A 12,825-nucleotide genomic window follows, 5' to 3' on the forward strand; every position below is an offset into this window, starting at 1 on the left:
AAATTTCAAGAAAATCACAGTAAAGCAACACAACATAAAACATTTTTAACTGTATTTCTTAAGTGTGTTGAATCATATTCATCATACTGACTTACAGATCTAATCATTTTTTTATTTTCAAATTATTGCAACTTTCACCATAGTTTTCCCATATGCCATGTATGTTTTATTTAATTTTATTTGTACATTATTTTTGTTTGTACCATTCTAATTATTTTTGTAAGTAACAAATAAAATTTGAATGTGAATTTGAATATGAAATTGATACTGCAGCACAGCTGGAACACAGACCGGTTTATCAAGTTAAACAATGGTTTAGTGGGTTGAATGTAACTCATTCTGCAAACGGTGAGGAATTTCTCTTGTGAAACTTTTACGTTTTCTCGTATCTCTCTTGTGAAACTTTTACGTTTCTGTTGCTTGCATGCAGTCGTTTAATAGAGACATGCCCATTGACACTCACGAATCAGTGTTTTAAAGCCACGCCTTACTTAAACAGTAGAAAGTCTGAGTACAACAGTTCCTGTTTGTGGAAAAGTTGTAGAGCTGGTGGAACCACCTCGATCGCTCGCTGTTACAGACGTATATACATTTGCCTCTCTCTTTCTTGCCTTTTCCTCCTGAAGTTCATCATGAAGAATTTTGCAGTGGTGCTGGGCTTGATGGTGGCATCCATCATGGGCCTATTGGGCATCATTCACTCAAGGACAAACTTGGTGCAGGAAATGACCAAGAGCAACCACTTGGAGAATGTAAAGATCCAAGTGAGCACTGACTTGCTGAAGGAATTACAGGGAAATATTGCTGAGGCCACTGGTCGGGTGGACGAAACCAAGAAACAAACTGAGGAACTTACAGACAAAGTCAAAAAGACTCAGGAGGCTGCAGATGGAAAAAAAGCTGAGCTGAACACATGCAATAATGATCTGGTGAGGGAAGATATGGATAAGGGTTTGGGGGAGTCAAAGATGGACCAGCAAGATAGACTAGCAGGCAAAACGTTATTACACTTAATTTTCTTGTAGCAATGTATTACTCCTGTAACCTGGTCCATTTACAGCAGTATTAGTGTTTTATCTCTTTCTCAATGTTCAGTCATTGGAGAGTCAAGTTTACTTACTACAGGTATAAAAGATAATGAAAGAGTATGAGCTCAGTGACATACTGTATAAATTGACAGTTTAGTACAGTTTATTTTTCTTTCTTTTATTTTCTTAGAGTGTGGCAAGTATACTGGGGAAGGCAGAGACATGCATGTGTAGTAATAATTTATGTCACCGTTTTCCAATGATCTGATCTGTTTTGCTTTTCATTACAGAGTCAGATCAAGACTGAAATTGGTTCTCTGGAAGCAGAGAGAAGCAAAACTGACAGTGAGTACAATATTTACTAAGTTCATTTAGAAGGATGTTTGCTAGAACAGTTTCTTTTTAATCCAGATTTATGTTAAAAAATGCAACAAAAATGCAAAGAAAAAGTGAAAAGGTTATAGATGAATTTGCACTTAAAACCTTTTATTCAAATTGCTCAATTTATGGGTAGAGCTAAGTCCTGGATTAACCTGAAACTCCTAACAATCACAGACATTGTGGCTTGTTGAACACTGACCCCATGTGGCCATGTTTAGTTAAAGCACCCCAAAGTTTTATTGTCAGATGACACATTGTGTCAATGGAAAATGCAATGTTTTTTTTAACAGATTACTGTTAAGTAAAAAATAAATTATTACTTCAAACTGTTGTTTCTTCATGGACTTCTATCATCAGCTGAGTTCCAGAAGAAGAAGTCCGATTTGAATGAGCAGATAAACAAACTCAAGAAAGAATTTGAGATACAAAGCAAAGTGTGTGACTACATCCAAAAGACCTCTGTAGAGGGGATGTGAGTATATGCTTGCAGTTTTATTTTTACACTGTGTTTACAAAGTGGATCTGTGCTATTGTTGAAATTTACCGATTCTGTTTATGGTTTGTTTGGTCAACAGGGTGGTACAGTTAGCCATAAAGCTCCTTTTGTACAAACACCCGTTGTCTTATTTGGAGTCTAGACGTTTCTGATTCTTAAAACACATTTCAGTTGTCTCCTAAGAGTCTAGGCTGCATGATAAAATCATTTGTGGTGATTACTGTATATACTCGTTCTTAGTTATACTGGTTGGACTAATGACTTTTATAGTCAATTGTATTTTTATTTACAATATTATCCAACACAAAGTTTCTAAATGGGGCAAAGGTCTGGACTCTGTGGTGACCAGTTCATGTGTGAAAAGTCATATGACTCTTGAGGCCTCTTGTTATATCCAGGCCTCTTGTCATCTTGGAAAAACCTGTTCATTCAGTGTATTCACGTAGTCACCTAGAAAAGACCAATTGAAGGAAACCCATGTCATAACCTCATATCATTGTTTTAACAATTTGATTTCACCAAATGTTTTAGAGATCATTCTCGATTTTTTTTCCAAACTCATTTTTTCCTCAAAGATGCTGCGTCCCATCTATCCTTCGTTTCTTTCCTAAAATCTTTCCCAATCTCCTTTCAGCAATCTCCTTAGTTGTTTTCTATGTCTTCTGACATGACTGGTTAAGAAATGAGAAGTTACTCAATGCATCAGTTAGGGTTAAATAGCCTGTTTACAACTGAAACACATTAATCATTGCAGTAACTTTCCAATAGATAGCTTTTACATATTTGCTTAGTTAAATCAAGGTGGTGAACTTTTTTAGAGGTAGTGTATAAAAATGCAGATCAGAGGTAGAATTGTGAATTAAAAGCAGATGTTTATAACTGTAGTGCAATATAGGTGCAATATGTGTACTGCAAAGTCGAGGTCGTGTGTGTTGTGTAGAGGAGTCAAGAAAAATCCAGGTTCTGAGTATTGTCCTATTTTAAGCATGTGGGGATTATTGACTGCTCCAGAGAGAGTTTTGAGTGCTGGCTCTAATGAACTGACCTGAGATTTGAGTGTTATTATTGATTGGAGTCTAAAGTGTGCCAAGAAAACATTGTCCACACCATGGCATCATCTACATTAATCAGACTTTTTACCATCTTTTTACCTCAGAAGAAATCAAGATTAATCAGACCAGGCTATAATTTTCCAGTCTGTTTTGTTTTTTGACAGAAGTGGAACTTGACCTGGTCTTCTGCTGTTGTAGCCCATGTTTTTTCTTTATTGCACAATTTTGTGTAAATTCTAGAGACTGTTGCGATTGAAAATCCTGAGACCAGCAGATATAGAAACACTCAAACCAGCCGATCATGTCATTTTTTTCTCATTCTGATGGTTAAGATAGATAGATATTGATAAAAGAAATAAATATAAATAAAATGCATCTCCTGTATATACTTTATTGCACTTAATTTTCCTGTATTAATTCCATCTTCAGGCAGCCCTTAGCATTTCATCTATTTACACCGAGTCTCAGAGTTTGTGTATCAATCTTAATGTCTACATTAGTGTGTTTTCTGAAAGCTTTGGGAATGTGGCATGATGCTTAAAATAAAGCTGCTTAAATTGTAAATAATTATTTTTTGTTTTTTCTGATAGGAAACTATGTGGTATTGAACCTGCTGTACCACAAGTAGAGCAAAATCCTGGAGCTGCTAAAGCAGCCTAATGAGAGACAAAGGCAGGAGCTACAAAGATACAGTACATGTCAAAAGGTTGAAGTTTTAAGGTTAGAGAAGATAAATATGTGAAAACTCAAGGTTTTATTATTTATATCAAAAGGAAAACATACACACATATACAGGCAGACCTACAGTATGTACAGACACAAATGTAAGTTGTAGATTTCTTTCTCTTTTTTGTTCATTATAAATGTCATCTGCTTTTCTCGTGCTTTGTTGAAGGAATGTAAGCTTCAGATTTTTGAGTTTGGTGATTTAGAATTTGCACTGAATTTTTTTTTCTCAGTTTCACATTTTGGTTGTTTTTCCATATGCATGCTAGAATTTCTTATACTGTGATATGTCTTATGGTTTATAAACTTTAATAAAGTTTATATGAGTTTGGTTCCACCATCTCTCAGGCTATATGGAAGACATGCATCAAGACTCTTATTTGTTATTAAGCTTCTAATAAATACTGTATGTTTCTTGGTCTCAAAAACTGAATGCAAAGCACATAACAAATTCATTTTCTTTTAGCCTCCAATTAAAAACAAATTCAAGACATTTTTAAGAAAAGATGAATGATTTAAGCTGGTATGCACTAATTGTGTATTTTCTGTTTTCTGTCCTGGTACAGAATGTGACTCAGTTTATTTAAGCAAACATATAAAAGTAGGGTAAGATGTGTGCTTGATTTAACTATGGTTTTTTTCATGTTTGCCATTATGGGTGCTGTGTGTATTGATGCCACTATGACAGATAGAATATGTGTACCTTTGTGCACTGTTTATACATCCTGTACAGTTGGTGCGCAGCATTTATCAGATGTGTCCGTATCCAGAGTGGCTTTTCGATGAGTGAATGATTTTTATTTCATTTTATGAAAATTGAGCAGTTGAGAAAACCTAAGCCTTGCTTAGGGGCCCAGCTGTATCAGCTATTGGACCTGGGATTCAAGGTCACAACCTTCCGAATAGTAATCCAACAAGTTAACCACTAGGCTACTACATCCCGTTTTCATCCTGTTGTTTATCTACCACATACTGTAGATATCAGATTTTCTGATCTTAGTTACCTTGCTTTATTGTACAGTATGCATGTCTGTGTTGTGTTCTGACCCTCCATCAGGATCCAGGATACACTTTCATATATTTTACTAGTTTATATCGACCAAACAAAATGTTCTGACCCTCTCACTGTCACTCCTCATCATCCTCAGCCCATTACCTCAGAGTGTTCCTAGCCACAGTGTGGCAACCAACCAGAAACCTCACTGAATCTCAGCACTATACCAATATCCAACAGTGTGGTTAATAAATAGATTTGTTGAAGTGTAATAAAACAATGCATATATTTGAAACTTGGAAAAGGTGTAAGGTGAGTATACGGGTCTGTATCTACTCTGTAACAAGGTAACTTTCAAAATTCACTAAAAATGTTGAGTTTTTTCCTCTTTTTAATTAATCCTGTTGTAAGGATATTATAAAATGTACATTTTTGGTCCACACAGTACAAACTATGAAAATGTACACTAAACAAAATGCACAATAAATGCACTAAAGAGTATTACATTTCATTTACATTTACTAGAACCCCTAAATATTTGTACCACCTATGTGAAGTGCACACAGTTTATTAAAAAATAAATAAATAAATAAATAAATAAATAAATAAATAAATAAATATATAAATAAATAAATAAATAAAAGACTAATCTAAGCTCATATTTCTTTTCAGTATTAATTGTGCTCTACACCCTTTATTTAAAACACTGAATCTGTCAAGTAACTAAATAACAGTTCTATTCATTATTAGTGGCCAATAAGTGGATCAAATTAAGAACACTTTCTCACATATGTGTCATATTAAATATAAATAAAGAGCCACTATAATCTTTTCATTTCAAGACGGCTATCTCAGAATTCTGTTGATTTTATTACCTCTGAAGCATCACAGTCCGTGTGGATGTTTTACTGTGTCTAAAAGTTTTTTGTCTGAAGGCTTCTGCTGAACATGTGAATTTTATTGAGTGAGCATGTGTTTGCACTCCTCCCTATATTGCTGTTCCACACCACCAATGACATTTCTGCCCCCAGGCTCACAATTAGGTCACACAATTAGTGGCATCCTCTTTCGCCTCAGCTCACTCAGAAGGTCACTCTGTTCAGTTGGACTCTGGACAAAAACCACAGCAGAGGGAGGAGGAAGAAACCAGTAGATTTCCACTTTACACCTGCATGTTTCTCTGAGTTTCACATTGAAATTTGACCTTGCATCGCATACAGCTCATTAATTCAGATTGTTCTATAGTGTAATAATGACATATTCATTTAGCAAACACTTAATACCTAACATTTTAAATATTGTAACCGATATAATTTAAACAGAACCGAAAACAAAATAAGAACGACAGAGAATATGATTATGATTTTTCATATTTGGCAAATACAAATGTGATTATTTACTAATGAATGAATTTTATTGTGATTAATTTGAATTATTTTGTAATTAAAGAGCAGAGCACAACATCGGTTCTTTGTTGATCCTTTGAGTGAATAAAAGCACAAGTTTGGAAGGACAGGAAGATATTCTACAAAATCAGGTATTACTTTTTCAGCAGGTCTGCTGTCACTAAACCTGCTTGTCCTCTGACTTCATTAGTTCATGACCTTTTGGTTGAGTTATAAGCAAAACAATAATAGGAAATAAAATAGGGAAGATGAATAGTGAAATACTTAACAAAATACAAATGAATAAATGGAACAATAATAACAGGGACAAAAAATGAAATAGCTATGTTTATTTCTCCATAAAGTCGAGAAGAAGCTCACAGAGAGAAAGAGAGAAATGATATGCCATGTCTTTTTGGACAAAAATATTATGAAATTTTAAACTGTAGTTATTTTGCTCAAGTGGTTAAAGCTCTGGCTTGCTGATCAGAGGATCAGGGTTCAAGCCCCAGCTCTGCCAAGCCACTGTTGGGCCCTTGATCAAGTTTAACCCTCTCTGCTCCAAGAGCTCTATAAACTATAAAACTATAGCAAAATGAAATTATATACATCACTCTTTAAAAATAGTACAGTAAAAGAAAATCATGCATAAATAGTTAAAGTAAAAAAAGGCAATCTACTCATCTTTAATAAGAATTTATAATAAGAATAAATTCAAATGAGAATAAATTTAATGAGAAAATCACAATAAACAATCAAGCAAACCCCTTTTTTAAATTTCTGCTAACTTCTATCTAATGCAATCTAAATAACTTAATATTAATTTACTAATAACTAAATTAAATTTAAGAAAAATCAAGAAAACATAATAATTATGTCTAGTAGTCTAGTGATAGGCGTGGATAATGACTGGTTAAAAAAGTTATCAGCAGTTAGTTTGGCAATCATAATGGACATAATGCTAATTGGGACAGTGGTGTGGAATGGACCTGATCATTATGATATTGATAAGGGAATTTTGTGCCTGGAGTGACTGATACGACTGTTCGTCCTCTTTCTGTGCATGTGTGTGAAATCACATTTATTGATCAGCCTAATGCAGGAGGAAGAGCCGCAGGCACGCTGATCAATATGCTGCTAATTAACTCCTGTGTGTGTGTGGGCTGTAAAACATCGGCCAGGGACACGCATATATATATGTATGCCCATCTGAGTGATACTATTCACACACATAGATTTTCTGATGTACTACACAGCACATTATATGGATTAATTGTTTCATTTATGTATGTCTGTGGTATGCAGCAGATTAAGTGCTAATAAGAGTGTAGACAAGGCTTCTTCACTACATGGTAAGTTCTGTAACTGTGTGATTAATGATTGTGTTTACTGACACTGTATTGCATCCGTGATGATTTGTGTAATGGTTTGACTTCTGCTGTTGTTCCTGACATTTTGCGGTAATAGTTGTGATTTATAATGGGCATTAGGATTTTAAGGTTTTATTGTTATACTGTAGTGTACATGTGAGATTATTCTCTTTCTTTGTGCATTTCCCTTATCTGTTTAACCCCTGCTCTAGTCTTTTTTTCCTTGTTTATCCTTAGTTATCTCCCTATATTCTCAGTAAACAATGATGCCTGTAGACATCCTGTAGATTCATGTGGAAATCCATTTGAAGCCCCATATTCTGTTTGCAGGTACCTGGCTCTTCAGCAGCAGGCCTGGGGCTATGTGATATGTTTGATATTCGGTTGTTTTCCTCATATCATATCAACTAAATATCAGACATATTCCTATAGAGCCTGGCACAACTCTGCTCATCTTTATATTTCGTCAGCTTACCTAATTCGTCATTTTACCTAAAGGTACTGTACCATCACAAGTATTAGATTAGTTCTAACAATAAACTTTTTACCTCTACAGCCACAATGTGCTCATGTACTGTTGCATTACAAAATGTCCTGAAGTCAATTATATACATCTCCTCTTTCTGATAATTCTTCTAGCTGCATCTGTTCGTAATCCGACTATTTTCATAAAGTTTAAAAGTGAATAAATGTTATATGTGAATAAATATGGAGACTTTCAAGTGAATTTATTGAATTTAATGACTTTTATTGGGTACTTAAGTAGAAACTGGTTTTCAAAAACATAATTTTTTTACTGAACAATTTCTTGTGAATACATTGTGCCTTGTTATGTTCTGTACATGAAAAAATAAAAGATAAATTAAAGCAAAATGAGGGGAAAAAAGGTTCAATCGACACGGTTTCGGTGAGAAGGTCTTAGTTACATGGTAATAAACACCACCAATAAATAAATAATAAATAAATAAATAAAATAAGATTTTATAGGAAAAATAATAATGATATATTGTAAAAAAAAAAAAAACATGAGGTTTTATTTACGAGTGCAGTGAATTTACAGTAAAACTCTGAGCTGAAGAAATTTAGTCAGGATTTGGTTTAGTTCCTTTCCATATCTTCCTATATCTGTCCATATTTATTAAAAAATAAGAAGAAGAAATGAGATCACTTATGACCTTGTTTAGAAGCTCTTTGTCCAAGAAGCTTAGACTTCTTCACAAATCTTTTCTTACATTAGGTTACAACAAAATAGTACAAACACTTCTGTAAACATTTGTAACATCTGTATTCAAATCATTCATACAGCTATGCATTTCAGGTCCTCTGTTATTTTTCCTTACACTGTACATGTACTAAAAATATAGAGATTAACACAATATATGACTCAGTAAGCAAAGTCATGTCTCATAGCCACTCTAACCTTGGAATTTCTTCATGCTTTGCTTACTTTTCCTTTCCCAGCACTGTTATTAATGCACTTGTGCTTTCACCAGTTCTCCAGCCTATGAATCTAATACATGTGATACAGAGAGAAAATACAATTAATTACAAAGTCACGTTTTGCATTAAGGTGACAAATATTATGTTAGGACCACGTGATCTCCTGATGAAAATAAATAAGCGACCTTTCCATTTCATTTCATTAAAGTGATCTGATGAATGAATTGCTGGAAGAAGGGCTACACTTTAAAATCACACACACACACACACAGACACACACACACACACACACACACACACAGTCATTCAGTGGATTACAGGGTAATTAAAAGAAAAGAAGTGTAAACAAACTGTAGGCAGTCAGATAAGCATCGTAAACATATTGTCTCACCATCAGCTGCTGCTTTCTGGGTTTTACCTAAAGAGCTGAAATATCTATTAAACGTACTTATGCAATAGTCACCATGGAAAATCTATTGCAAACATGCAATATTTCTACAATTGCTTCATATTGAGCCAAATAGATTATAATTACACATCATATATGATTAATAAATGATTATTATTATTTTGTTGTTGTCGTTGTTATTACACTGGTCACTGTTCGTTATTTATATATAAATTATACAACACGTCAACTTTGATAACTGCCTAATACATCCTATTCTTCGACAAATCCCACTGTAATAAGATAATCAGTTATTGTAATGTAAATGTAACTGTGGCATGGGTGTTGGCGGTTTGAGTTTTTCTGAAACTGTTGATCTCCTGGGACTTTCACACACAAATATGGTACAAAAAAAACACAACATACTGTGTGCAGAGGGTCTGCATCCTGTAACACCTTTAGAGATCAGTGAAGAATGACCAGATCAGTCTGAGTTGACAGGAAGCCTATAATAATACAAATAATCACTCTTTACAGCCATGGTGAGCAGAAAAGCATCTTAGCATTCACAACACATCAAACCTCGAGGTGGACATATTACAACAGTAAAAGACCTCATAAGGTTACACTCTTTTTAGTCAAGCACAGACTCTGAGGCATGGGTTTAATGAAAAAAAAAAATCAGCAAAAAATTCTGCATCGCTCTGCCGCCCCATGTTCGGGAGAAACACACAATCACTACAGGCAAGAAGCAACAAAATGTGTAAGTAAATATGCTGTTATTGTACTATTGTAACATGACTAAAGGTTAATGGCTTTACCTTTTGTGTTTGTATAAAAGGAAAGGGGTTTTGGTGTCTGAGCGTAAAGAAGGAGGGTCACACATGTATGTATAAATACTAGAGGTACAACTAAGGTTCCAAACCCATCGTAGCTCTGTCAAATACACCAGGACAGAAGTGATAGAAGACCAGACAGAGCAAGGCACAGAGAGACCTCCTCAAACACTGCAGCAAAATACAAAGCTAAAGAGGAGCAAAATAAGTTCGACTTAAGGTTCTTATCATTTTTCTTAATCATTAGTCCATGATTGTCTTTCTGAGATTTTAAAACGGTCTCATGTGGTGATAATGTGTGAGTGAGGCATATATGACTACATGAAGATGATTACTTAATGTGTAAAGCCAGATAATATAGGCCACTGTTTTGCAGATGGGTGCCATTGATGTTGATGCCACTAGTGCACTATTGGTGGCTGTGTGTCTTCTGAGTACAGCTGCTCCATCTTTAGCAGTCTACAGCCATGGAGAATGTACCTTTAACACTAAAGGTATGTTTCTGTATAAGTGTAATGTGTAAACAATCATATTGAGCTTTTACCATTACTACCTCAAATATCACAAACAAACTATTTTAATTGGAAATTGTGTATTTTTTCATGTTTGTTAAATTAAATTTGTGCATGATGTGCTGTACAATTATTTTTAAAATTTGATTGATTTATATAGTGCATGTATTACCACTATGCATTTTTTACACAGGGAGCTGTGAATATCAGGGTCAGGTCTTTGGTATTGGTGACAGCTGGATTACAAATGACTGTTACCACTGTGTGTGTATGGAACCCTTTGGAGTAGGTTGCTGTGATCAGTAAGTATTTGAATCTCATTTCCTTTGAATTGGCTATAATATGTGAAATGCATCAAATCTTAGTTAGTAAAACGGATAAGCTACATAAAAACTACTGATACTACTGATATTTCTCCAATGCATGACTATTCAACAAAACTATAGCACATGTATGATAATAAATAAACAGCATTATATTTATTTATATTTAGATGAATGAGTCATTTTTAGTATTCATTCAATGTTTAAACCTTTATATATGCAAAAAAAAATCACTTTGTTGTTTTTTTTTGCTGCATAATTTTGCATGTACTTATGTGCTGCATTAACTAGAGTTACCATCCACTTTATATGGAACACCTGCACATTAATGCAGTTATCCAATCAGCCAAACATGCAACAGCAGCACAATGCATCAAATCATGTAGATACAGATAAAGAGTTCCACTTAATGTTATACATACAAGAGTTTGTAAATGTGGAAATTCTGCTTCTTTTTGTAATAAATTAATAAACACTAATCATTGTATTACTTTTTCCCTAAACAGCAATCTGCAGCCAGTAGATTATCCAGACTGGTGTGAGGTCATCAGGAAGCCCGATTCATGTCTCAGTGTAGTTGTGATGAAGGCTAATCATAAGCTTCCCTGTCTCTATGGGAAATTGGGGAAACGTCCAGACACTTGGAAATCTGACAATGACCCAATGTTTTAATTAATTATATTATAATCTGTTTTTTGTACATATTGTTCAAAATACAGGAATCTAATAGACTGATGTGTGTGTAAAATTCCTGTAGCATATGTACATGTATCTGGGGCAAATATCTGATTAACTGATTTTACTAAATATCTAATCTAAAGGTCTATTTAATACTAATAGTCAATAATTTGTACTCAATTTATTTGATTGTTATTTATTCCCAGAATATTTGTTTCATGTCATGTTGAGTTAATAAAATGTCATCAAAAAACATATATTGTTTCTGTGTGATTATAGTTTTAAAAAATATTAATATATTTAAAATAAAAACATAGCATAGAGTCCAATATGTCTCAGTATATAGTTTCACTGCACTTAAATTATTTGCTGTGGAATAATTTGGGACTTGAGCATGAAAACTGATCCTTGCTGAAAAATCCAGATTAATTTGAATCAAAATCCAGGGCAGGCTGGACAAGCTGCTATGCCATATTTCCCAGCATGTAAATCCTGGAAGAAAGAAAACTGCTTCAGTGTAGAGATGTATTTAAGAAAAAAAGATGATGTAAACATGGACTACCAGTTTGAGCAGCTCAGCCTGTGTTCTGGCACATGATAGTTCATCAGACTAAACTGTATTTTCACAATGCGTACTGTATCATATCAGCTTGGAAGCTGAAAAAGTAGGTCAGGCACTATGTTTAGAAGCGTTAGTATAATTTCACTTGCTAAATATTGACATACTCAGAAGTCACATCTGCGACAATAATTGTGTGTTCTTGAGTTTGCCTGGTTTTGGTGTGACCTGGGTGTTTGATAAAGGCTGTAACTGCAAGGCATTAGCTAATAAGGGCTTCTCGTACATAGAGAGCGAGAGAGACAGAGACACAGAGAGAGACACACACAAAGAGTGAGAAACAGACAGAGATAGAGACAGAGTAAGAGACACAGTGACAGACACACAGAGAGAGAGAGACACACACACACACACACACACACACACACACACAGACACTCAGAGACACACACACACACACACACACAGAGAGAGAGAGAGACAGACAGAGAAACACACACACACAGAGAGAGAGAGAGAGAGAGAGAGAGAGAGAAACACACACACAGAGAGAGAGAGAGAGAAACACACACACAGAGAGAGAGAGAGAGAGAAACACACACACAGAGAGAGAGAGAGAGAGAGAGAGAGAGAGAAACACACACACACACAGAGAGA

General features: G+C 34.7%; 2 protein-coding genes across 2 annotated transcripts; both read left to right on the forward strand.

Moving 5' to 3' along the window:
• The first annotated feature begins 501 nt into the window (after positions 1 to 501).
• zgc:174935 (uncharacterized protein LOC796019 homolog) lies at positions 502 to 4,042 on the forward strand. Its single transcript, XM_047810743.1, has 4 exons — positions 502 to 929; positions 1,319 to 1,373; positions 1,767 to 1,881; positions 3,548 to 4,042. The coding sequence occupies exons 1-4, from the start codon at positions 633 to 635 to the stop codon at positions 3,615 to 3,617; spliced, it is 537 nt and encodes a 178-aa protein (XP_047666699.1). The 5' UTR covers positions 502 to 632; the 3' UTR covers positions 3,618 to 4,042.
• A 5,705-nt stretch (positions 4,043 to 9,747) lies between these two features.
• On the forward strand, positions 9,748 to 11,640 carry msmp2 (microseminoprotein, prostate associated 2). The gene is made up of 4 exons (XM_047811543.1): positions 9,748 to 10,316; positions 10,473 to 10,590; positions 10,802 to 10,910; positions 11,438 to 11,640. The coding sequence occupies exons 2-4, from the start codon at positions 10,473 to 10,475 to the stop codon at positions 11,601 to 11,603; spliced, it is 393 nt and encodes a 130-aa protein (XP_047667499.1). The 5' UTR covers positions 9,748 to 10,316; the 3' UTR covers positions 11,604 to 11,640.
• The last annotated feature ends 1,185 nt before the right edge of the window (positions 11,641 to 12,825 follow it).

This window comes from Tachysurus fulvidraco, chromosome 3, assembly GCF_022655615.1.
Source record: "Tachysurus fulvidraco isolate hzauxx_2018 chromosome 3, HZAU_PFXX_2.0, whole genome shotgun sequence".
NCBI classification, from domain to species: domain Eukaryota; kingdom Metazoa; phylum Chordata; class Actinopteri; order Siluriformes; family Bagridae; genus Tachysurus; species Tachysurus fulvidraco.